The sequence below is a fragment of the Cnephaeus nilssonii genome (genome assembly GCF_951640355.1).
Source record: "Cnephaeus nilssonii genome assembly, chromosome: 15".
Lineage (NCBI taxonomy): Eukaryota > Metazoa > Chordata > Mammalia > Chiroptera > Vespertilionidae > Cnephaeus > Cnephaeus nilssonii.
In genome coordinates, this window is record NC_137086.1 from 56,994,991 (window position 1) to 57,019,177 (window position 24,187).

The 24,187-nt window shown below is 46.3% G+C and overlaps 1 protein-coding gene across 1 annotated transcript in view; it reads right to left on the reverse strand.

Moving 5' to 3' along the window:
- Nucleotides 1-24,187, reverse strand: part of MERTK (MER proto-oncogene, tyrosine kinase) — a 108,676-nt gene that overhangs the window by 46,553 nt on the left and 37,936 nt on the right. The window contains exons 5-6 of the mRNA XM_079791743.1: nt 6,004-6,090; nt 2,236-2,351 (exon numbers count right to left, since the gene is read on the reverse strand). Of these exons, the coding sequence (XP_079647869.1) occupies nt 2,236-2,351; nt 6,004-6,090 (203 nt within the window). The remainder of the gene's footprint in view (nt 1-2,235; nt 2,352-6,003; nt 6,091-24,187) is intronic.

Sequence of the window (24,187 nt, forward strand, 5' to 3'; positions counted from 1 at the left end):
AATAAATAAATAAAAAGAGGGAAGACTCAAATTATTAAAAGCTGGAATGAAAAAGGGGCAATTGCTACTAGCCTCAAAGAAGAGAAAGATTATAATGTGAATATTATGAACAACTGTATACCAACAAATTAGGAAGCCCAGAGGAAATGGACAAATTCCTAGAAACACACAAACTACTAAAAGTGACTCAAGAAATAGAAAATCTGAACAGATCCATACCAAGTAAAAAGATGGAATAAGTCATCAAAAAACTTCCTACACAAAAAAAGCTCATGATGCCCTACCTGGTTTGGCTCAGTGGATAGAGCATCAGCCTGTGGACTGAAGGGTCCCAGGTTCAATTCCCGGTCAAGGGCACATGCCTCGGTTGCAGGCTTGATCCCAAGTAGGGGGCATGCATGAGGCAGCCAATCAATGATTCTCTCTCATCATTGTTGTTTCTATCTCTCTTTCCCTCTCCCTTCCTCTCTAAAATCAATATATATATATATATATATATATATAGATATAGATATAGATATAGATATAGATATAGATATAGATATAGATATAGATATATAGATATATAGATATATAGATATATAGATATATATTTTAAAAAAGCTCAGGACCAGATGTCTTCTCTGGTGACTTCCACCAAATATTTAAAGAATGAACAGCGACCCTTCACAAACTCTTCCAAGAAATAGAAAAGGAGGAACACCTCCCAACTCATTCTACAAGGCCGGTATCATCCTGATACCGAAACTAGAAGAAGCCAATACAAGAAAACTACAGCCCAGTATCTCTTGTGAATACAGACACGATTACACAGTGGTGATGGTTTCACAACTCTGTGAGGAAAAACCACTGAATTGTAACTTCAAATGGTGAATATTATGGGAGGTGAAACATATCTCCAGAAAAAGCTGTTAAAGAATAGCCCTGTGAGGATTTTGCAGACACAAGGACCTGACACTTACCAGTACTTGGGAGGTTTACAAAGCGGGGCAAGCACTTAGCAAGGCTGGGGATGGCGGGGAGGGGGGCAGGCTATTTTAAAGATAACGCATGTGTTCACTCTTCAAAGCAGGAGCAGCAGTTAGATAATAGTGGGAGGCAACAAGAGCAGGGAGACTAATTCCATTTGGTATTAAAACATCTGGTTGTTGCCCAGCTGGTGTGGCTCAGTGGTTGAGCGTCAACCTATGAACCAGGAGGTCACAGTTCGTTTCCTGGTCAGGACATATGCCCTGGTTGCAGGCTTGCAGGAGGCAGCTGATCAATGATTCTTTCTCATCACTGATGTTTCTATCTTTCTCTCCCCCTCTCCCTTCCTCTCTGAAATAAATTAAAATATTTATAAAAAAAAAAAAAACACAAACAGAAATCCATATCCAGTTGTCAACATAAAATTCTTTAGAAGTCACTTCTTTACAGTGAGTGGGTGTAAATGGCCCATCAGGTTGACATGATTTTTACTAATAAGACCAGACATTTATGAGACTAAGAACAATTCTTGACCCTACTGCATGATCAAGTACCAGGCAGATCACATTCCTGTTTTCAGCAGACAATCCACATGTGCTCACTACCTGTTCCCACACGCAATGTCTCTCCGGACACACAGAGGGCTCTGAGCACTGCTTGTGGCATAAGCTTCCCAGGCTTGACCTCGGTCCTGCCGCTCAGGGCTGAGCCTGCTGAGCTGGTGTGGGTTTCGGTGAGGGAGTATGCAAAGCCCCTGGGCCGGGGCACTTGGGAAAGAAACAGCTGGGTTACTTTCCATGTTTACAAAACTAACAGAGCAGAGTTTACCTCTTGGCATGGAATAATTGCAGGATGGCTAACCTCTCTTTTCTACCTTTGGAGGTAGTGGTTAAGATGGGTGAAGACTTGCAAAGCCTGTGAGGCCCAGATCTTCCGAGGACCACGGGCTAAGGTGCTACATTCATGGCCACCAGCCCAGGAAGAGCCAGGATGACGAGTACCTGGCTTCCTGAACTCCTGGTCACAAGCCAGTCCTACCTTAGGGATGCATTTTTGGACCTAAAAATTAATTCTCTCTGGTCTCACAGTTCCCTCTGGCTGGCCCTGGCCATGCACAGCACGGAGGCAGGCTCTGGGGCGTGCAGGTGCACAGTGAGCCAGAAGGAGGACAGGACTCTCAACGGAGGTGCTGGAGGGAGGAAAAGGGAGGGAGACCCACAGGGCACCAAGCAGGCACTTCCCTCTGAATCCTGGAGGTTTGTTTACCTGAATGTTGCAGACGCTGAACCGGGAATAGCCATCGAAGCCCGGGACCCAGGAGATCAGGACCCCGTGTGAGCTCCTGTTGTGGATGAGGACTTCAGCTGGTGGGGAGGGAAGGACTACATGAAAAAGACACACACAAACGCAATTAGACACCACAGGAGGCCAAGCGACCAAACAGACACATTAATACCATGCCAGTTGCCATTTCTTAAGATTAGGAAAATTAGCTGAAACCGGTTTGGCTCAGTGGATAGAGCGTCAGCCTGCGGACTCAAGGGTCCCAGGTTCGATTCCGGTCAAGGGCATGTACCTTGGTTGCGGGCACATCCCCAGTAGGGGGTGTGCAAGAGGCAGCTGATGGATGGTTCTCTCTCATTGATGTTTCTAACTCTCTATCACTCTCTCTTCCTCTCTGTAAAAAAATCAATAAAATATATTTTTAAAAAAAGATTAGAAAAATTAGACACAAGTTTCAAAGAGGAGCCACCCTATGCCTGAGGTGACTGTGTGAGCCTGCAGACAGGCCTTTCTGTGACGGGGTGCTCTGCCTGGCCACGGAGGGGGACCCAGGCCTGCTTCTCTGCCCACTGATGAAGGGAATGCTTTCAGCTGGGAAAGGATGTGCAGAGGCCCAGCTCCTTTACTGAGCTCACACCCACGGTCCTACTGTGTGCAGGCACCTTGCTGGGCAATAAATGGGAAGAAGAGACACAGATCTGTCCTAGCGGGGCTCTTGCTTGAGTAGGGGAGACCCATGTGAGCAGAGGCTAAGAGGGCCCAGTGTGGAGAAGAGAGGGGTACCACAGAGCATGGGGTGCACGTGTGTGTAGGGGGTAGAAATTTCCAGGTCAAGGAAGCAGGTGAGAGTCAGTTCAAGCAAAAGAACCTATTGCCTGTGGTGTGTGTGTGTGTGTGTGAGAGAGAGAGAGAGAGAGAGAGAGAGAGAGAGAGAGAGAGAGACTATAACGAGCGTGCGATGTCCTCGGTGACATGTGAGATGTGGACAGGTGTTTCAATCAGAATCTAAAAAGAATCTGAAGTTTTGTGGGGAGGGGGGGAGGGCAGTGTCTTAGTTTCTTGTACTAAATTGAATTCTTAAAGTAATAATCACACATAATAAAACAAGGTGCCTGATGATGCTGTGTGCTTACCATGTGCCCCCTGTCATGGCCTCTACCTCATTTCCTTATTATTAGAACCCTAGCAAAGGGGTCGTCTTACCGTCCCCATTACAGGTGAGGAAACTGAGGATCAGAGACGTTAAAGCCAGCCGAAGGCCACAGAGCAGGGGCACGGACACTTGAACTGGGGTCTGCCTGACCCCAGCGCTCGTGTTGCTCACAGGACACGGGAGGCTGGTTGCGGAGGCAGCGAGCAGACCAGTGTGAGCACCAGCAGGGGCTGGGCTTCTGATGGCCACTTGGCCTGCGATGTGGCCCCTGGCACAGTGGAAAGCCCTCTCTCGAAACTCAGTTCCCTCTTCTGTTACTGGGACAGTAACAGTCCTGCTCCACCGGGCGGTGGTGAGGATTAAATGAGGTGACACGGGCGGGAGAGGTGTGGGGAGGCGTGGAGATGGGGAAGCGAGGACAGGATGGGCAGGAGGGCTGGGCCACGTTAAGCACACACGGGGTGCCACGTTCAGGAGTTCCAGTTTTGCCAGCAGACATGCAGCTTGCTGAGTGGGGGGATGAGAAGCATTCCGTTCGACTCCTCTTAATAGAGCAGCTGTAGAACGGCCCTAAAAGGCCGGCCTTTCCACATCAGAATTAGGCCCAGATGCTCCAGTTAACAACAGACTAGAAGAAGGGAGGCTTGGTTTGGCATAGATTTTTATTTTATTTTTTTTTTTTTTTAATTTCTTTATTGATTAAGGTGTCACATATTTGTCCTCATCCCCCCATTCCCATCCCACACCCCTCCCCATGGATGCCCCAACCCCCTGTTGAACTTAACCATTGGTTAGGCTCTTATGCATGCACACAAGACCTTTGGTTGATCTCTCCCTTCTCCCCCCACCCTCCCCTATCCTCCCTCTGAGGCCCGATAGTCCGATCGGTGCCTCCTTGTTTCTGGTTCTGTTCTTGTTCATCAGTCCATGTTGTTCATCATTTCCCCTAGATGAGCGAAATCATGTGTCACTAGAGATGTACTTATAAGAATTGAATGTGCGACGGGCAATAATAGTTATGCTGACAGGCAAAAAATCAGTCTGTAGTGAGTTTCTTTCTGGACCAACAGTTCTTTTGAGACCCAATATCAATGTCCACCAGTTCCTTATGAGTACATGTCGGCACTGACCCCTCAGCTCTGGATGGTGGACAAATGGTGATAATGCAGGTCCGACTCCCTCTGGTTTGGTCTCGGCCGGACCCAGGGGGGGCACGGCTTCACCCGGACCCGGGACCCAGGCTCACCCGGATCCAGGGGCCCGCGGCCTCGCCCGGACCCGGGGACCAGGCTCACCCGGACCCGGGGCCCGCGGCCTCGCCCGGACCCGGGGCCCAGGCTCACCCGGATCCAGGGGCCCGCGGCCTCGCCCGGACCCGGGGCCCAGGCTCACCCGGATCCAGGGGCCCGCGGCCTCGCCCGGACCCGGGGCCCAGGCTCACCCGGATCCAGGGGCCCGCGGCCTCGCCCGGACCCGGGGCCCAGGCTCACCCGGAAGGCATAGATTTTTAAATAAATAAGAGCCAAAAGCCCGAGTTTTGGAAACATGATTTATTTATTTATTTTTTAAATCTTAGCTGAGTGTCTGTATGAAGCAAAAACTAAAGAAGTGCTTCACCTTTTATGGGTTTTTAAATTTTAAGATGCTTATACCTGATGACAATGACTTTATAAATGTAAGCCCACTCATGGATCTTTGAAATTCCAACACGTCCTTTGAAAACGGTAATGATGGCCTTTGGGCCGGAGGAAGGAAGTTCCCATCCCTCTGCGCCCACGTGCGCTGCGCTCGGGTTTTCCTGGGGTGAACTTTCCGAAAAGGCCCCTCATTAAGAACAAACACTGAAACCCAAAACTTGCCCGAGTTTCTGTGAGGGCGGGTGAGGAAGGTGATATGAAGAGGCATAAACAGACAGTATTTATGTTTTTGTTATTAGGTTTTAGGTTTTCCTTTCTGTTTTAGGTTTCAGATTTAAACGACCCTGATCCCACAGAAAAAAGGAGGAAGAGGCAGTGCACTGGATTGGAATGTCTCCACCAGCTGGGGCCTTCCATTACCTCATGCCCCAGCTTAGCGGAAGCAAAGGGACGGGAGGTGAGGAGAGAAAGACAGGAGGCTGGGCCCGGAGGACAGTGACCCTGGCCTGCCCTTCGCCCGCCTCAGGGCAGCAGCTGGAGGACTGCTTCACCCCAGCTGCCCTGGGAGGGACGGAGCCCATTCCTGGACCAAGGACCGCAGCTGTCCCAACCCAGGCTCTCTTCAAGGGCTAATGGGGACTAGTTGAGGCTGGAAGAGGGAAGTGAAGATGGGCTAAGATGGTCATGGTAAACATTTCAGCCTATTTTCTTTCCAGACCCCGCAGAGCTAAACTGGCAAATGTTTACCAAACTTATGTGCCAGGCACTGCTGTGAGCACTTTGGCTGGTGTGATGTCATTTAAGCCTCAAGACCAGGTAATGATCCCTATTTTACAGAGGGGAACACCAGCCAGAGAGGTTGGGTGACTTGTCCAAGATCACAAAGGCAGTCAGTGGGGAAGCCTGGGCCCCCCCACCCCCAACTCCCCACTCCGCCCAGGGACTGGCCCTGCTTCTCACCTTTGATATTGACCTGAATGCCCTTGGACACGGCCAGGCCCTTGTCATTGTGGGCTTCACAGCTGAAGAACGCCGTCTCAGTCAGACCTGAAGGGGAAGGAGAGCGTGAGATCAGCCCTGCGGGTGCCTGGGCATGCTGTTACTTCTTGGTTCACTGCTTCAAGTCTTAAATGCAAAGTTAATGTTTAAAATGTTCTGATGTTTTGGGGGGAAAAATAAAAACACACCTGGGATTAAGCCCTAGGTACCAGGAGCAACGAGGGGCCTGAAAGGCAGCTTCTCCATTCAGATCCTTTCATTTTTCCTGATGGCGAGGCATTAGGTCACAAAGTAGTATGCTTTCAATTTTTAGATTTCTACAAGGAGGTGCGACTTGCTGGCCCCAATATTAAGCAAAGTGGTTTCTGAGGCTCCCCAGATAGTCCCCTGTGACATAGCCACCCAGGACACTTCACAATTCCAAAAACAGCAGTGTAAAAACCAGTTTAAAACATTTCAGATGATCTGCTGTAACGAGTCCTTAGTAAAAATCAGTCAACTCGTAAGGAATTATTATACCACCGCGAGGCATTGTTACCACACAAAGATAACAGCGCTAAATAATTTTTATTTTATTTTATTTTTTATCATTTCCAAGGTGTGGCGACCTCTGATTCATTAACTTTAAGCAGAAAGAAAGAGAGGTAACCCTGGTCAAATTCCATTGTCCCATAAAGGAACATTTCTCCTTGGAGAAATGGCTGATTCTCAGGTGGGGCAAGGAACATGTCAGATGAGTCTGGGAGAAAATACACACACACACACACACACATACACACACACACACACACACACACAGGTGGGGGTGCGGCAGAGACATGGGAGCAACTGAAAGCATTGCCAATGTCCACAACTGAAACAGCCTAAGCAACAAAATTAGTGAAGTGGCATTGGATTGTAACGCAACATATAAAACAAATGTCCATGAGTTTATACGGATATAATAAATAATTAAATAAAAGGGGGAGACCAGACAACCTCCCCAGTAATGAACGTGGGTCCTCTGCCCTCAGGAGGGAGCATCACTCACCCTACGTAAGCGCGGGTTGCGCCCAGCGACTTCCTTCCAAAGAGGACAGTGTGGAAAGAAAAATAAAAGGGAAACTTTAGCGTGGAGAAACTGGCGAACACTGGCTCACCCAGATGATCAAGGTCAACACCAGCAGTAAGTCACGCTGACAGAATGCATCTTCAATATGATGTGATGCAAATGGCACTTCCCCTCTGTAGTCTTCCTCCCCAGAACCGATAACCCAAGTCTATTCATGAGAAAAAACTTCTGACAGGTCCAACTGTGGGACACTCTAAAAAAACCTGCCCTGTCCTCCTCAAAACTGTCAAGGTCATTCTGACAGCAGTGAGAAGGGAGGACGGTTGGAGGGTTAGATGGAAAAGGTCAAGTAATTAAAGCAAAGTAAAACAGAACAAAAAACAACCCTCACAGATAGACAAGAGAATGGTGATTACCAGAGGGAAGGGGGGTGAGAGGAGGTATAGAGGGTAAAGGGGGTAAACGGTGACAGCAGGAGACTTATTTGGGGTGGTGAACATACAATACAATATACAGATGATGTAGTATAGAATTGTACACCTGAAACCTATGTACTTTTATTAACCAACTAGAGGCCCGGTGCACAAATTTGTGCACCAGCGGGGGTCCCTTGGCCTGGCCTGTGGGATCAGGCTGAAACCAGCTCTCCGACGTCCTAAGGGGTCCTGGATTGTGAGAGGGTGCAGGCCAGGCTGAGGGTCCCAACCGGTGCATGATCGGGGCTGGGGAGAGACACGGGAGGTTGGCCAGCCTGGGAGGGGCTGTGAGAGGGCTTCAGGGCGTGTCTGGCCTGTCTCTCTCAGTTCCGGTTGGCCAGACCTCAGCAGCAAGCTAACATACACATCAGAACCTCGGCGCCCTGGTGGTCAGTGCACGTCATAGCAAGTGGTTGAGCGGCCTTAGCATATCATTAGCATATTGCGCTTTGATTGGTTGAATGGCCAACTGGTCGATGCACACTTAGCATATTAGGCTTTTATTATATAGGATGTCACCCCAATAAATTCAATAAAAATACATTTTAAAATAACTGTCAAAGCCATTAAAAAACAAAAACAGTTGGAGAAACTGTCACAGCCAAGAGGAGCCTAGGGAGACATGGAAACTAAATCCTGGATGAAATCCTGGAACAGCAAAGGGGTTAAGTAAAAACAAAGCAAGTGTGAACCAACTGCGGGCTTTAGTTGGTAACAGGGCATCGGTATTGGTTCATTCATTGTAACGAACGTGCCACTGAGGTAAGATGTCAGTAGGAGCGGAGAGTGGGGGTGGGAATTCTCTGTACCACTTGCACAATTTTTCTACAAATCTAAAACTATTCTAAAGAGGGAAAAGGTTATTTTTAAAGAAAATCACGGCCATAGATGCCCTCTACTTTAATCTGGAAACTTCTCTATGTCTGTCTCTGGCAGAGTCCACATCACGAATCGGAGGAAGGCAGTCAGATAAACAGAATTCCTGAAAACACACCACCATTTGCCTCTTGCCTGAATAGTTTATTTTGTTTTCTTCTATCTGTCTACTTGTGTAGGGAACGTTCCGTCTGGTAACTATAAAATTCAAAGCTTGTCATGAACAAAGAACTGAAATGTTTAAAAAACCAAAAGGGACCACGCTGCCAGGCATGAACCAAGAGACGCTCAGCCAAGAGGCGGAGACCCTGCCTGGCAGCAGATCTAGGAAGAAACGGAAATCGGATCCCTTTTGTGCTGGGGCTTCTCCTGAGCGGCTCCATGTGCAGAGAGAAATCCCTGCTGGTTCTGCTCTTTGCCGTCCAGATGGGAATCTGTCCTGTTGACTGAGATCTGCTGACCAGACACGGCCCCTGGAGGACCAGCGGACCGAGGGGCCTCAGTCCTACCACCCTGTGGTGACTGCTTCCTCTCTAAGATGTTATGTCAGAATCGAACAGACATCCCGGGGGCTTTACCTTTCCAAGATGAGGAGTATTTCCATCAGACTGGAGGAAAATCCTCCCTGGATGGCTGGGCTAGATTCTCCCGACAATTCCAGGTGCCAAGAAACTACGGTTTCCGTAGGAACCAGGCTCTTTCCCCAGCGGGCCACCTCCTCTCAAGCGAAGGACCAAACCACCAATGGCTTGTGTGGTGGTTTAGGAGATATTGATTGCCTCGGAGAGAAGTGTTTCCTTGAAACCCGTCAGCTACAGCTATAAAAGGGCACCCGAGGCGGCCCCACCTCTGGGGTCTTTGTATCTTCTGCTTGATTTCCCCCCCAAAGAATTTTGAAAAATACATGTAGCCCCTCACACATTTTGAGGTTTGCATCTTAGACTGTTCCTAATTTAAACGGCTGCAAAGGATGGAATTTCAGCCACCCTGAATAATGTCCTGACATTCTAAAGGAAAACTCCTTTAATGTCGGATGTAATTTTCCAGGGGCTGTTCACGGTGTGAGGTCGTTAGCTCTATTCGCTATTGGAATATGTGCTTGTGTATTCTTGTTACAAAAGTTTTCCGTTTTAATTCCAAATTCAGCACATATCAAGAGGCAGAACTCTTGGGTTCTCAATCATTTTTAAGACGAATTTTACAGTGACCTCTAGACCAAAGCATTGGAGAACCGAGGCCCCCACAATGACTCGAGATAAGTCTGGAGGGGGCCTTTTTCCCTTCGTAAAGTGAGGGAGCAATGAATAATAGGGAAGCAGGAGGTGCAACAGAAGAGCTGGCCCGGCTTCTGGACTTGGGGCACTTTGTCCGGCTTGGGTTTTAGGAAAGACATCCTGGGTGAGGATGAAGACACTGGCCTCTCCAAGCCACTGCCTGGGGCCGGGGCTGCCAATCACTATTACAGTTGGCCTGTGGCACTGGATTTCATGCTGATGTATCACTTTAACCTCCCAGGTCGTAAGCTCTCAAATAAGATGCCCATATATCCTCAGGCTCCATGAACTTGAAAAACTTGACTTATATTTAGATCAATCAGCTTTGGCTCAATCAAAAGACACAGGAGGTAGCTTCGCGCACGTGTGTGTGTGTGTGTGTGTGTGTGTGTGTGTGTGTGTGTGTATTTGAACAGACATCTGCAGGCTGAAACCAAGACTGTTGCCAAGACTCTTGGTAAACACTTGAGTACAAAATACAAGTCACATGGGGGAAGAGCTGGCCCTCCCTTAAATGAGGAGGGTGGTGGGTTTCACTGAGATGTTCCCCAACCGCCCTTCAGGCCGGCAGGGTTTATCCACGCAGGAAGTGAAACTGCTTATCACAGGGCATGACTTCAGGTTAAGCGGGAAGTCCATTTCCCTCTTTGTGTTTCCTTAGAGTGAACACAAAGTCAGGAAAACCATCTGTAGCAAAATCCCTGGCACCAGGCACCACCCCCTTTCAGAACCGCCCAGAAGGAGCCAAACCACTGATGACAGCAGTTCTCCACAGACGCTTAACAGATGCCAGCAGAGAGCGTGGAAGCTGGTCCCAACCAGTGAGTTTTCTCCACAACCAGGTGGGCACTGCAGGCCAGATACAGCCTTTGCTTTCTGTATTCAGTGACACTTCTTTGGGCACGAGACGCCCAGCAAGAGTCTCATTTCTCAGCCTGGGCTGGACACAGCAACGGGTGTGCGCAGGAGACACGGCCCTGTCCTCTGCCTGGACGCACAATAACCACCAGACTGGAATAGCCCTGCACGTTTTATACCCAAACCCTTGTGGCTTTCCAGGGAAAATATGCTCCAGCCCTCAGTCTCCGCCCCACCACCCACTCTCCCGACTGCCCCTGTCCTCTGAGCTCTGTCCTCTGCCCATGGGCCCCCCCTTTCTCCATTACATCTCACCCAACCCCAAGGTGGCTCATGCCCCTCTTGCTAGGTTCTCTGCTGGTTAAAAAACAAACAAACAAAAAAATAACCTCTGACACAAAGTCTGAAAGATATTTTAGGGAACTTTCAGTAACAGGATGTTCCCTGCAGGGAAGAACAGAACTGCTGAGGAAGCAACTTCTAAGCACAGTTAGGTCAATTCTTTGAGTTCTGGATGAAGCAATCCTATCCTCTCTTTTTTTTCCCCCTGGTGTCTATCTTTCTACCCAAAGAGGCAAAAATAAAAATAAATAAATAAATAAGTAAGTAAATAAATAAAATACAAGATATGCTGCATCAATGAAGGAGCTTATGCTCACTCACTCTGAACTCACTGACTGCCCAGAACTCATTCACTTAGTGTGCCAGACATTGTCCCAGGCACTGGGGGTGCGCCCACGAATAAAACAAAGGCCCTTGTCCTTACGGATCTCACGTTCTCATGGAGGGACAGGGCGAGAAATAATAACCTTATAAGTAAGTGAGATCTCAGAAGGTGATAGAAGAGGATCAGAGGGCCAGAGGTGAGTGGAGAAGTGGGTTGTGATTTTCAATACGTGGATCAGACTGGCTCCTTGAGAAATGGCCTCTGAGGAAAGTTGGGGTGAGGGAATGGGCCAAGCTTTTACAGGAGGCGAGGGAAGGGTCTAGCAGAAAAACAGGTGGGACAGGCCTTTGCTTTGTCCTCTCAGTGGGTGGGAAACCTGGAGCTCTGAGGAGAAGACATGACCTCACGTGTTTTATCAGGATCATGCAGCTGCCATATAAAGACTAGAACTTAATTAAGCATGTAGGGGTCCCCAACTCATTCCAATTTTTTTATGATCTGTAAAATGGTATTAAAAATGCCTATCACGCCTTGCTATAAGGTTCAAAGTAAATCTTTACAGAAAGCACTGTGAGAAGAATGAACTGGTTTATATAAATTCTAGTTATGTTACTGTTAGATAGGACAAGGACCTCAAGGTCAGGGCAGTTATAAATGTTATTACTAAACGTTATTCTGACTAAATGTTAAAATGTAGCACAGTATTTTGCAGACCAGCTGTAAACAGATTGAGCTTGGAGGAATGTGTGTGTGGGGGTCAGAGGCGGGGGAGGGAGGGACAGGGATGGGGGAACTTGATAAATGTAGCCAATCTACAAAGAAGAAATCAACACGCAATTGACCAAGTAACACATCTAAGCAATGGCTCAGCCTCCCTTGCGGAGAGCAGCTTTGGAAATGAAGTCCTTGTCTTTACTTGCTGCAAGTAAATAAAACTACCTAGAGTAGTACTGTTACAGGATTCCAGGGCAGGACGAATAGGGAAACTGAGACAGGAAAGTTAGAAGGAAGCCAAAGGTGTGAGGCAATTTGGAGCCAGCCTGTAACTAACCAGCCATTATCCTCCCCAGCCAAGGACACAGAGCAAATGGTTAAAAACCTCCCTAAGGAGAGAATGCAAAAAGGGAGGGGGTGAGGGGAAAAGAAAAAAAGGGCCGTTTTACCCCCTAAGCAGCGAAGCCAGCAGTCTCAAGGCTTGGCAAGATAAAGTTGCCAGGTGCTTCTTCTCATGAATTCTGGGAAGGCCACAACAAAGTAAAAAAAAAAAAAGGGGGGGGGGGGCGGACCTTGAGAATTAATCCGTATCAAAATAGTCAGCATAGTCAGCAGAGAGATTCTGAGACCTATAGACAGGGAGGTACATAACCCCTCAGACCCCCACCCAACCGCTCTTCAGATTAGCTGAGAGCCGTCTGTATTCAAAGTCAGGTTTGCTTGCTTTGCTTTTTCAATAAAGATGCATGCTTTAATAAATTGGCTTTTCACAACAGAGTCAAGGACTCTCGTATAAAATCATTTATGTGAGAAGGCAAGGATCGAGGTTGGGAACAGCCCTCTCCCACTGACTCGAGGGGATGTCCTTTCTGATAACACCTCTCTGGTGTTGGTGAGAGGTGCCTATAACAGTACCCCAAGTTTGGTCAAACCCCTTGAGTTCAGTAACATTACTGTTGTTTACAATGACTATTAATTGCTAAGTATACCCACTTAACTGAAACAAAAACTAGCTTAGCTGTTTTCTAAATGTAGATTTAAATATAAAACGAGTATTTAAAAACAGGAGGATCAGCATTAGTCCACCACTCTTCTTAGGAAGGTAGCTCACAATTGACAGTGAGTTAGGAACTACTGCATGTAACATTTATATTGGGTCACATTTGAGTCCTTCCTGTAGGCTGCTTCTGTACCAAGGACTTTTCGTTCATTATTTCACTGGATCCCCATAAATGGTCCATGAAGTAGACATATATTACCCCTACTTTATATGAAGCTGTGGAGTAGCTTGCCTAGGGACACATGGCAGTGAAGTGGCATTAGTCTCTATGTCACAGCTGGGGAACCGAACCTCTAGTCTATAATCAATATATCATGCATCAAATGCTTTTTACAGTCCTGCTATTTGGGGGTGTGGAGGATTGAATTCTGCCCCTAACAAAGTGGTTCTTTAAAAAAAGACCAAAAAAATCACACAAACCCTTTGTTTTGAAATAATTTTCAATTCATAAGAAATTACAGAAATAGTACAGAGTTCCGGTCCACCCTTCACTCAGCTTCCCCTGCTGATAAGATCTTACATAATCAAGGGACTCTGACCCAAACCAGGAAATTGACTTGGTGCAATACCATGAACTAAAATACAGGCCTGATTCAGATTCCGCCAGTTTTCGTTTTGTTTGGGGAGGGAGGAGTGTATGGCTCTATGCAATTTTATCACAGGTTGTGTACAGAGACAGGACTGTTCCATTACCAAAAAGCAGCTCATTCCTGCCACTCCTTTTAGAAACATGCTCCTCCAACTAACCCTGGCAAGAGCGTCTGTCTGCCATCACTATAACCGGGTCATTCTGAGGCTGATATAGAAATTGAATCCTACAGCGTAGAATCCTTTGAGACTGGCTTGTAGCCTCAGAATAACGTCCTGTAGACAAAGGCTTTCTTTGCCCTTGTCTCTTAAAGATAGCTCTTACATCACTAGAGAAAAAACTGGTATATTGGTATCAAAGGGACAAGGCGTGTGACCTTCCTGTTCATAAATGTGCTTGCTCAGAGCAGCCTCCACCATCAGGGCTCTTCAAGCACTTCCATAGGTCGCAGAATTCTCTTAGTCAGGGATCAGAAAGGTTTACTTGGGGGCTAATTTCAAGACAGACTGTGGGGGGAAAAAGGAGACATGTGTAATACTTTCAACAATAAATAATTAAAAAAAATAAGACAGAACTGCGTCTCCCTGCAAACACCCGGCTTTACATCAGCGTGTAATCTCCAAAGGCATCTCAGGTCTGAAAGGCCTGAACTACTGGGAGGACTCAGGTACCACACCAAAGGTCCTCAAAATAAAAACCAGGAATAAGTAAGGATAATGTTCTATGTCATTCTTGTCCAACATTACAAAATTCAGGTGCTTGGGCACAGCCCGAGTGGCTGACTGGGTCTGACTGATGGCCCAGCACAAGTCCTGTGTCAGAAGCCTGCACCATGGGCCCTTTCTCCCTCTGCGTCTACAAAATGGATGTAAAAAACACTGCTGCCCGGCACGGTGTGGCTCAGTGGGTCACGGTTGGATTCCAGGTCAGGGCACATGCCTGGGTTGTGGGCTTGTTCCAGGGTAGAAAGCGTGCAGGAGGCAACTGATCAATGATTCTCTCTCATCATTGCTGTTTCTATCTCTCTCTTCCTCTCCCTTTCTCTGATATCAATAAAAATATATTTTAAAGAAAAGCAAAAATATATTTTAATTTCACAGAACTGGCTAGAGATATATGAGAAAAGAGATAAGACTAAGTCGCAAAATTAATTATACTAATGCAAGTTACTTTACTATCACTGTGTCTCTTTGTTCCAGTGAAGGGACCTAAGACATGGGAGTGTTTGCCATTCATTGTTTGTTCAGTAATTCATTCATTCAGTCACACAGTTCTCTTATGCCAGGCACTGTGTGGGGTGATGGGGCTAAGCTAATTAATAATTAATATATGATAATCACACCGGTTCATAACACGCAGATGGTTCTGCACTATGTGGTGGGAGGTACAAGAGTTATGAAGAGGCGCTCTGACTGCAAAGACAAGGTCGGAGTGTCCAGCAAGCTTTTCAGAGAAGAAACACATACGGGTACAAAGATGTCTACATAAGCAACAGAAAAAAATTAAAACAACCTACATGTTCATCAACAAGGGGATGGTTACGTGAATTACGGTCCAAACACTCACTGTGGCAACTGTCACAAATGAGACAGGCCCTTGAGTACCAACATTCAGAAAGAGCTACGTGGCTTGGCCATGAATGTGTGTATCCCATTTGTGTATATGCACATATATGAGGATATTTTAAGAACTGGGAAGAGCCTGAGAGCAGGTAAACCGAAGGTTGACAGTAGATTCCATTGCATAGGGCGGTGAAAGTATAGAGAAAAAAGGGAGATTTTCACATTTTGCTGTATATCTATGGTTTGAATGTTTTACAGTGAATATGTGTTCACATATTATTTGTGTAATAAAAGGGCTGGAATTAATCTGCATAAGTATTATCATCCTCACTTAAAGGAAAATCACATATATATATATACACACATATACTTATAGAAAAAAATTAGGAAGGAAATACAATCAATGTTTTCATTGTAATTGTGTAATAAGCTGTAAAAATACTTCTCTGAATTTTCTACATTTTAACACAAAATAATTTAATAGTTATGCAAACTAAAGCTTTAAAAATCATCTTACTTTGAATTAATTATAGATCACAGAAAGATGTAGAGAAATATATAGGGAGCCTGGCTGGTATGCCTCAGTGGTTGAGCATCTATCCAGGAACCAAGAGGTCACCATTTTGATTCCTGGTCAGGGCACCAGCCCAGGTTGCAGGCTTGATCCCCAGTAGCGGGCATGCAATTTCTTTTTCATTGATGTTTCTATCACTCTATCCCTCTCCCTTCCTCTCTCTCTAAAAATCAATAAAAACATTAAAAAAAAAGTATACAGGGAAAATTCTGTTTCCTTCAGCCTATGTCCCCCGTATGAACAGTTCACATAACTAGAGTCTACGGCCAAAACCAGGAAATGGACCCTGGTACCAGCCACAGAGCGTATTCAGATTTCACCCATTACACCTGGGTTCCTGTTCTCACACGCACGGCTCTATGTAGATTTATCACAGGTGTAGCTTCATGCAATCACAATTACCCATAAAGGTTATTTTGAAAAGCACATTATTACGATATAAACTTCTCAGTTCCTATTTTGCACCAGTCTTCTGTACCAAAGAAGGGGTGGGGTGGGGGGGGGGGTAATAAAATTAGAGAAAGTAAATAAAGATTGCAAAGAACCTGAAACCCCAAATAGGTGGCAGTAGTGAGGATGTATCTAGCCACTTGGAAATAAATCATACCTCTGAGCTGAGACAAATTACATGTGGCCTTCGGTGTTAAGATAATATGCAGATGTTATTACAGAAACACACATCTAATTTCTGTGAAAACATAGAGAAGAAGAAAAGTTCTACATAAACAGAGATGGACAGAGTCTGACCTATTTTCAAAAGGAAAATGAGATTGATTCTGGTAAGTACCGAATCACTGAGAGATGGAAATCCACAGTAAAACTTAATATCACTTCCCCTTTGAGACCGCATGGAGGGACATGGAGAGTATTATACTAAGTAAAATAAGCCACTTAGAGAAAGACAAGTATCACATGATCTCACTCATATGTGGAATCCAATGAACAAAAAAGATCCAGAGACATAGAAGCATGGAACAGACTGTCAAATCTCAAAGGGAAGGTGGGGATAGTAGGGTGGGTGGGAAGAAATCCACCAAAGACCTAGTATGCATATATGCATAACCCATGGACACAGACAATAGGGTGGTGAAGGCCTGGTGCGGGGTACAGGGACATGCTAGAAAGGGTCAATGGAGAAAAAAGGGGGACATATGTAATACTTCAACAATAAAGTTTTTTTTTTTTTTTTTTTTTTTTTTAAAGAGGGTATTAAGTTGGTGCCTATAGGGATGCCGAAAACTATCTTATCCAGGAGTTCAGCTCACCACCAATAAGTCAGGCCTGATTTCAAAATGAATTCCAAACTGATTTCCAGTCTTTCTGTGACAGTTACTAGACTGATGTATCAAGGAATGTCTCAGAACACAAGATGGAGAAATAAATGGAGAAAATAAAAGTCAGCAGAGTTACCATGGGTTGAACAGTAGCCAAGAGAACTGGATGAATGAACTGAGGTCAACTCAGAGGCTGCCTTTATTAACAGGCCTCTGGCTTAGCTCTTGGTTAGATCAGAATCTAGATTTCCATCAGCAACAAAACGGCAGTTGGCACGAAGCAGAGAGAAAATCTGCTAATCCAATGAATGAAGGCTGGAAATGGGCTCAGTAGGCTGGGACAATGGGTTAAACTTTTATAAGGGTAAAGGATGCGATTTCAAAGACAAATAGGCAAGGAGCTGGAGAGCTTTGGCTTTGTAGCAATTTAATGAGAAAAAAGACCTGGGGATTTCAATGCGCCTCAGACTCAACATTAATCAATATACTAACCGATGGCTTGCATTACAGAAACAGTGCCCAAAACACAGGAGGTTACAGCCTCCACTGAACCTTAGGAATTGTTTTCTCAAAGTAATACCAATGTGACTAAATGCTTTCAGAAAAGAGAGGAGGGGGAGCAGTCCTAACTAGTTTTATGAGGTAAACAAACCCACATACCTAAACTGGCATTACAAAAACAACTCATAAACCAATTTCCTGAATAGGCATTTTTTACAATAAAGAATTCGACTGGCTTTCATTGCTTAGAATTTCCTGACAGGAGTGGTGACACATGCTGGGGTCCCTAGATAGCTTCAGGATGGGGGCTGGTCACCAGAATGACTGACCACTTGACCAGAGGGCTGGGAATCTCAGCCCAACCTCCAGCCTCTAAGGAGCAGAGGGAGGTCTGGAAACTTCAGTCACACGGCCAATGGTTTCACCAGTTGTGCCCATGTGACGAAACCCCAACAAAATCACTGGACCCTGAAGCTTAGGACAGTTTCCTGTTAGGTGAATACACAGAAGTGCCCGGGGGGAGACACACCTTAGTTCCATGAGGACCCTCCCGGGCCTCACCTCCTGTGCACCCTTGGTAATAAGACTGTATTGGTTAGTTTAGCACTTTCTGAGTTCTCTGGTGTGGACAAAAAAAGGCCACATGCTAACTGAACTAACTCAGGGAAGGCCTGCAAGGCGGACTTGTAATCTCAGAGACCTAAAGTAACTGCAAAGGATGGTCTGAAATTAAAACCTTTAATTAAAAAGCAGTTAATAGTTGGTAGTCATGTCCTAGGCCAGTAGCTGCCCTGACAAAGATCAACTTCAATCTTTACCGAGCCTATTGTCTTTTTGCATCTAAGATAACAACATACCTGTGGAATGTCAGGGTAACTTGTAACTTCCCTTTTTCCAGACCCCGAAGAGCACAACAAATGGTGCCAGGGCGGAGACCACAAATTCCCTCATTGTTATTGTTATCATGTTAATTGTTGACTGTTAACTATGTAAAAGAAGCACGTGTCTATCATTTTACTTTTTATCCAAATCCCAGAGGTTTCCCCTCTTTGCTTTCTCCCACCTCCCTAACCTATCACCAATGGATTTAATGCAACCCACTTACATATCCACCTTTGATGGTAATTTATAAAAATAGGTGAGAAACCACCATTGGGAGCATTATCCCAGTATCTTGAGATTTTGCTTCCCGGCAATTGTTGACAGATGGGCTCAAATAAACTCACAAAAATTGTTTACAAGTTTGAATGTTTTCATACATTAACACTGGGCTGTTCTAGCAAATTACCCAACTGGAGGTGTTCATAGGAATTTCCACATTTATAACCCATCAGCAGTAAGTGCAGCGGGCCTGGGGACACCACTGTCACCCCAAACTTGTGGCTGGCATGTAAAGTGAGGGTAGTCTTGTGGAGGACTTGACCCTGTGCCTGTGGAGAGTGCATTCACTCTACGAAGTAAGCATCAGAAGTAACAGCAGTCTATCCAGTCAGTGTTACCCCAGATTGGGGGTGAAACAGAAAAAAACAAAAATTTGAAAATCATTCACACAACTTCAAATCCACCAAAATACATCAAGACCAGGTAGAATTTATCCCAGGAATGCAAAACTGACATTTGAAAAGCAAATCAATGTAATTTACTATACTGAGAGAGTAACAAAGAAAAACCATACAAGCAGTAGATGCAGACAGAAAACAAACTTGACAAAATCTGACACCCTTCATGATAAAAATAAAATTTTTATGCCCTGGTCAGGTAGCTCAGTTGGTTAGAGCTACTTGGACTTTTGTGTGTTGAGGGTTCGATTCCCAGTCAGGGCACATACAAAATACAAGAATCAACTAATGAATGCATAAATAAGTGGAACAACAAATAGATCTCTCCCCCCACCAGTCCCTCACCTAAAATCAATCAATTAATCAATCAATTTTTTTTTTGCAGCCAACTGGTAATAGGAGGAAATTTCTTTGGCCCAAATGAAGGGCATCTACCCGCAGTTAACATCACTCAGTCATGGGGAGCAGAAATGTCCACTGCAACCACTTCCACGCAGTACATGCTGGGGAGGTCCTGGCCAGAGAAACAGGAAATAAGCCATAGAGATAAATGGGTAAGGACTGGGAAAGTAGAAGTAAAACTATGTCTATTGGCAGGTCTCTCTAGAAAATCCAAGGATTCTACAATAACAAAAACGCAGAACTAATAAGTGAATGTATCAAAGTTGTAAGTATAAGATCAACACACGAAAGTCCATTTATTTTCTATATATTAATAGCGAACAAATGGGAAATGAAATCTAATAGGCTACTTATCAGCATCAAAACCAGAAAATATTTAAAAATAAATTTTACAAATGACATTAAGATCTCTACCCCCAAAACCATAAAAAACCCAAAAACAAACAAAAACAAAACACTGAGAGAATTAAAGACCTAAATACCAGTAAATGGACAGACTGTGTTCATGAATTGAAAATCTCAATATTAGTAAAATGTCATCTTCCCCTAAATTGATCTATAAATTCAATACAATTGCAAGTAAAAATCACAGCAGAATTTTTGTAAAAAATGTCAAGCTGGCCTTTAATCAATTTGGCTTAGTGGTCTATCCAGCATCGGCTTGCAGACTGAAGGGTCCCAGGTTCAATTCTGGTCAAGGGCATGTACCTTGGTTGCAGGCACATCCCTAGTAGAGGGTGTGCAGTAGGCAACTGATGGACGTTTCTCTCTCATCAATGTTTTTAACTCTCTATCCCTCTCCCTTCCTCTCTGTAAAAAAATCAATAAAAATATTTTTTTAAAAATGTCAAGCTGATTCTAAGATGTATATGGAAATAGGAAAAAGACCCAAAGTTGCACTTCACCAAAAAGGATAAGCACAAAGGTCTTTTCTAAGTCCAGTCCAAAAGTAGACATCAGAGGAATGAAGTGCAAATGAAAACACAATAATCTACCATTTCACATCCATTAGAAGGTCTAAAAGTGAAAAGACGAACCCTATCAAGTGATGGGAGGATGTGGATGGAGCAACCAGAAAGTGGGGAATGCACCACGGTACATCCTTCGGAAAATAGAGTCCTGGTTTCTTTATTAAATATTTTTATTGATTTTAGAGAGGGAAAAAGAGATAGAAACATCAATGATGAGAGAGAATCATTGCTCAGCCGCCTCCTGCACTCCCCTACTGGGGATTGAGGCCACAACCTGGGCATGTGCCCTTGACCAGAACTGAACCTGGTACCCTTCAGTCCTCAGGCTGACGCTCTATCCACTGAGCCAAACCAACTAGGGCAGTCTTGGTTTCTTTAAAAGTTAAACATATGCCTACATACAACTCAGCCATTGCTCTCCCAGCTATTTATCCAAGGGAAATAAAAATATATGTTCCCCAAGAGACTTGCACATAAATATTCATAGCTGCTTTATTCACAATAGCCAACAGCCATAAACATCCCAAATGTTCAACAAACAAATGGATAATAACACAGTGTAGCACCTTCATACAAGAGAGCACTGTCAGCAGTAAAAAATAATGCACTACTGCCCAGCCGTAGAAGACAGAGAAAGCCGTAATACTCCTGGTGGAGTCAGGAGTTAGAAAAGTGATTCAGAGACAACACCTAGGGGCTGGCATTCACTTGCTGATCCATTCTTGCCATGAATATTAGTGACTACTACTATGGGTCAGGCACTGCCTTGGGAGAGATCCAGACCTTGTCCTTACTGAGCATATTCTCTAAGAAGACATCATAAGTAAACAGGGTCCTTATAGACTGACAAGTACTTTCTTATTGTGCAAGGAAGTCCACAATAATTCGTGATTGGGAGTCAAGAAGAAAGTGGCAAAAACCTAAAAGTGAAGAGTGACCAGGGGAGGCTTCCCTGAAGAAATGATATTTGAGTTGTGTCAGGGACCAAAGGGCAGATGGAAGAACCCTGGCAGACAAGAGACAGTGCAAAGGTCCTGAGGCAAGAAGGAGGAAATGAAAGGCAACCAGTGTGACTGGTGCTTACACAGCAGAGAAGAGAGTGGGATGGGGATGGGTTGCAGTGTTGGGTGGAGGCAAGAAGGACTCGGGGCAACCGGCTAAGACAACATGAAGTCATTGAAGGATCTCCAGCAGGCAAGTGACAGGGTCTGCCACGAGGAGGAAGGATTAGAGTGAGGACAAGGCTGAAGCAATGAGACCAGCTTGGAAGCCTCTGCAGTGGAGCTGGCAAAGGCTGGCGGTGACATGACCAGGACACTGCAGCAGGGACAATGAAAAGACAATTTTGGATGTACCTTAGAAGGAAAACTGATGCAACTTGCTGATGCATTCACGTGAAAAATGAGAAAAAGGAAGGACTGGCAAATGGTGGTATCACTTACTAAGATGAGAAATTCGGAGCGGAACAAATCTGGGGAAAGATCAAGAATTTCATTTTAAGATGCCTACATAGCCAGCAAGTGGACATGTCAAGGAGACAGTTGGCTACATGAGCTTGAAGCTCAGGAGAGAGGTCTGGGCTGGAGAAGCAAAGTCTGAGGTCCCCATCACACGGATGGTGCTAAAGCCAGGGGCCCCGCGGAAACATCTCTCAGGGCAATCTCAGTGGGTCTGGAACTGAGCACGAGGGCGCCACACTTTCAGAACTCCTACCACAGGCAGAGAAGGAGCAGTGAGGTGCGAAGATGCACCCACCACGTCCTCAGGGTCTGGAACACCCTCTGCACACAGAAGTCCCGAATGCATGAAGAAAGGAAGGATTAGGGCAGTGGTCAGCAAACTACGGCTTGCGAGTCACATGTGGCTCGAGAGCTGCGGTTTGCTGCTCTGTTGACTAATGAATGAGTTTGCTGACCACTGCATTAGGGGATGGGGGTTTCAGAACGAGTCACCCCGAGGTGTGCTTTTGGGTACGCAGATTGTTCTGAGCTAAAGGCAACTTTAGCAGTGGGCTCAAAAGAAACTTCTGCCCCACCCTTCACTACCTAGAAAACTTGACTTAGGGGCCTTGCTCATAAGAGGAGACAATCAGAGACAACCTCTTCTGACCTATCTACTAGTATATGCCAGGACAAACTTCTCTTTCCTGAACATGTGCTCTCCTTGCAATGGCCCTCTGAAGCCCCCAAGGCACCTCACCTCGCCCCTGGCTCATGATGTCTATATACCTGTGTTCCCTTTCTGTCTCGGAATCTCCTGCATGGGGACTCTGGCTCTCATGCATGCCGGTTCCCATCAATACTAATAAAAGGGTAATATGCAAATTGGTCAGGATGCCCTCACAGTAACGACCAAACAGCAGGCTGCATGGGGTGACCAGGCCGGCAGGGGGCTTAGTGAGGGACGACAAAATGACTGAACAGCAGGCTGCGTGGGGCAACCAGGCAACCAGGCCGGCGGGGGGAGGGGGTGGCAGTTGGGGGCTACCAGGCCAGCAGGGGGCAGTTGGGGGCAACCAAGCCAGTGGGGGGGCAGTTGGGGGCTACCAGGCCAGTGGGGGGGGGCAGTTGGGGGCTACCAGGCCAGCAGGGGGGGGAAGTTGGGGGTGACCAGGTCAGCAGAGGGGGAAGTTAGGGGCGATCAGGCTGGCAGGCAGAGGTGGTTAGGGGTGATCATGCTGGCAGGGGGGGCAGTTATGGGTGATCAGGCAGGCAGGCAGGTGAGTAGTTAGGAGCCAGTGGTCCCAGATTGTACAACTGCCAGTTTAGGCCCGATCCCAGGAAGAGGGTGCAGGTTGGGCTGAGGGCCCCCCCCCATGCACGAATTTCATGCACCAGGCCTCTAGTCCAATATGCAAATTGGTCAGGACACCATCACATAACGACCGATCAGCAGGCTACAATCCTACCCCCTGCACCGGCCCAGGGGTCCACAGGCACCCTGAGGTCCGCAGGCCTCTGCCACGGCCCAGTCCAGGGGTCTGCAGGCCTCCCCCGGCTCTGGCCTACCTCTTTGGGGCAATCCATCAAGGAGCCCCAGATGGGTGGGTGAAGCCTACCTCTTGGATCATGGGGCTCCTGCACTGTGACAGGCCACAGGCCAGGCTGGGGGACCTCCCTGCCCCCCCACCCCGAGTGCACAAATTTCATGCACCGGGCCATTAGTACATATGTATGTATTAAACTTGGTCATATTCTTTTGCTAACCAGCCTCATGACTATTTGATTATTAGACCAGATTACTATTGAGGACAGAGGAAAGGTTCTCCTCCCCACAGCAGGGCTCCCTGGCCAGATGTTGCTGAAGGACGACACAATGGGAGGAGCAGAGAGGAGCCCGCTGGCTTTCCCGGCACAGGAACACCAACGGTGCTGACTCTAGAACATGGTCAGAACGACTGGGACAAAGTCGGGCACTTCCATTCATATGGAAATCAAGGTGACCCCTGACCGCCAATGCAGTCACAATGCCACGATGACTCACTCTGCCCACAACCCCCATGACCCATGGCAAAGCAAAGTCTGATGTCAGCATCACACAGATGGTGCTAACGCCAGCGGCTGTCAAACCTCACTGAGTCTTCACATCAGTGGTTCCTGGGGTGCCAGACCGGCCATCCAGTGAGGCCACAGCTGCTGTGGGAGACAGGCTTCACTGCCCTGCCTGGGGCATTCGCCAGCTTCCCCCCCTGAACCACGGACACCCTCACAGTGAACTCAGCCACTTCCCACCCCTGA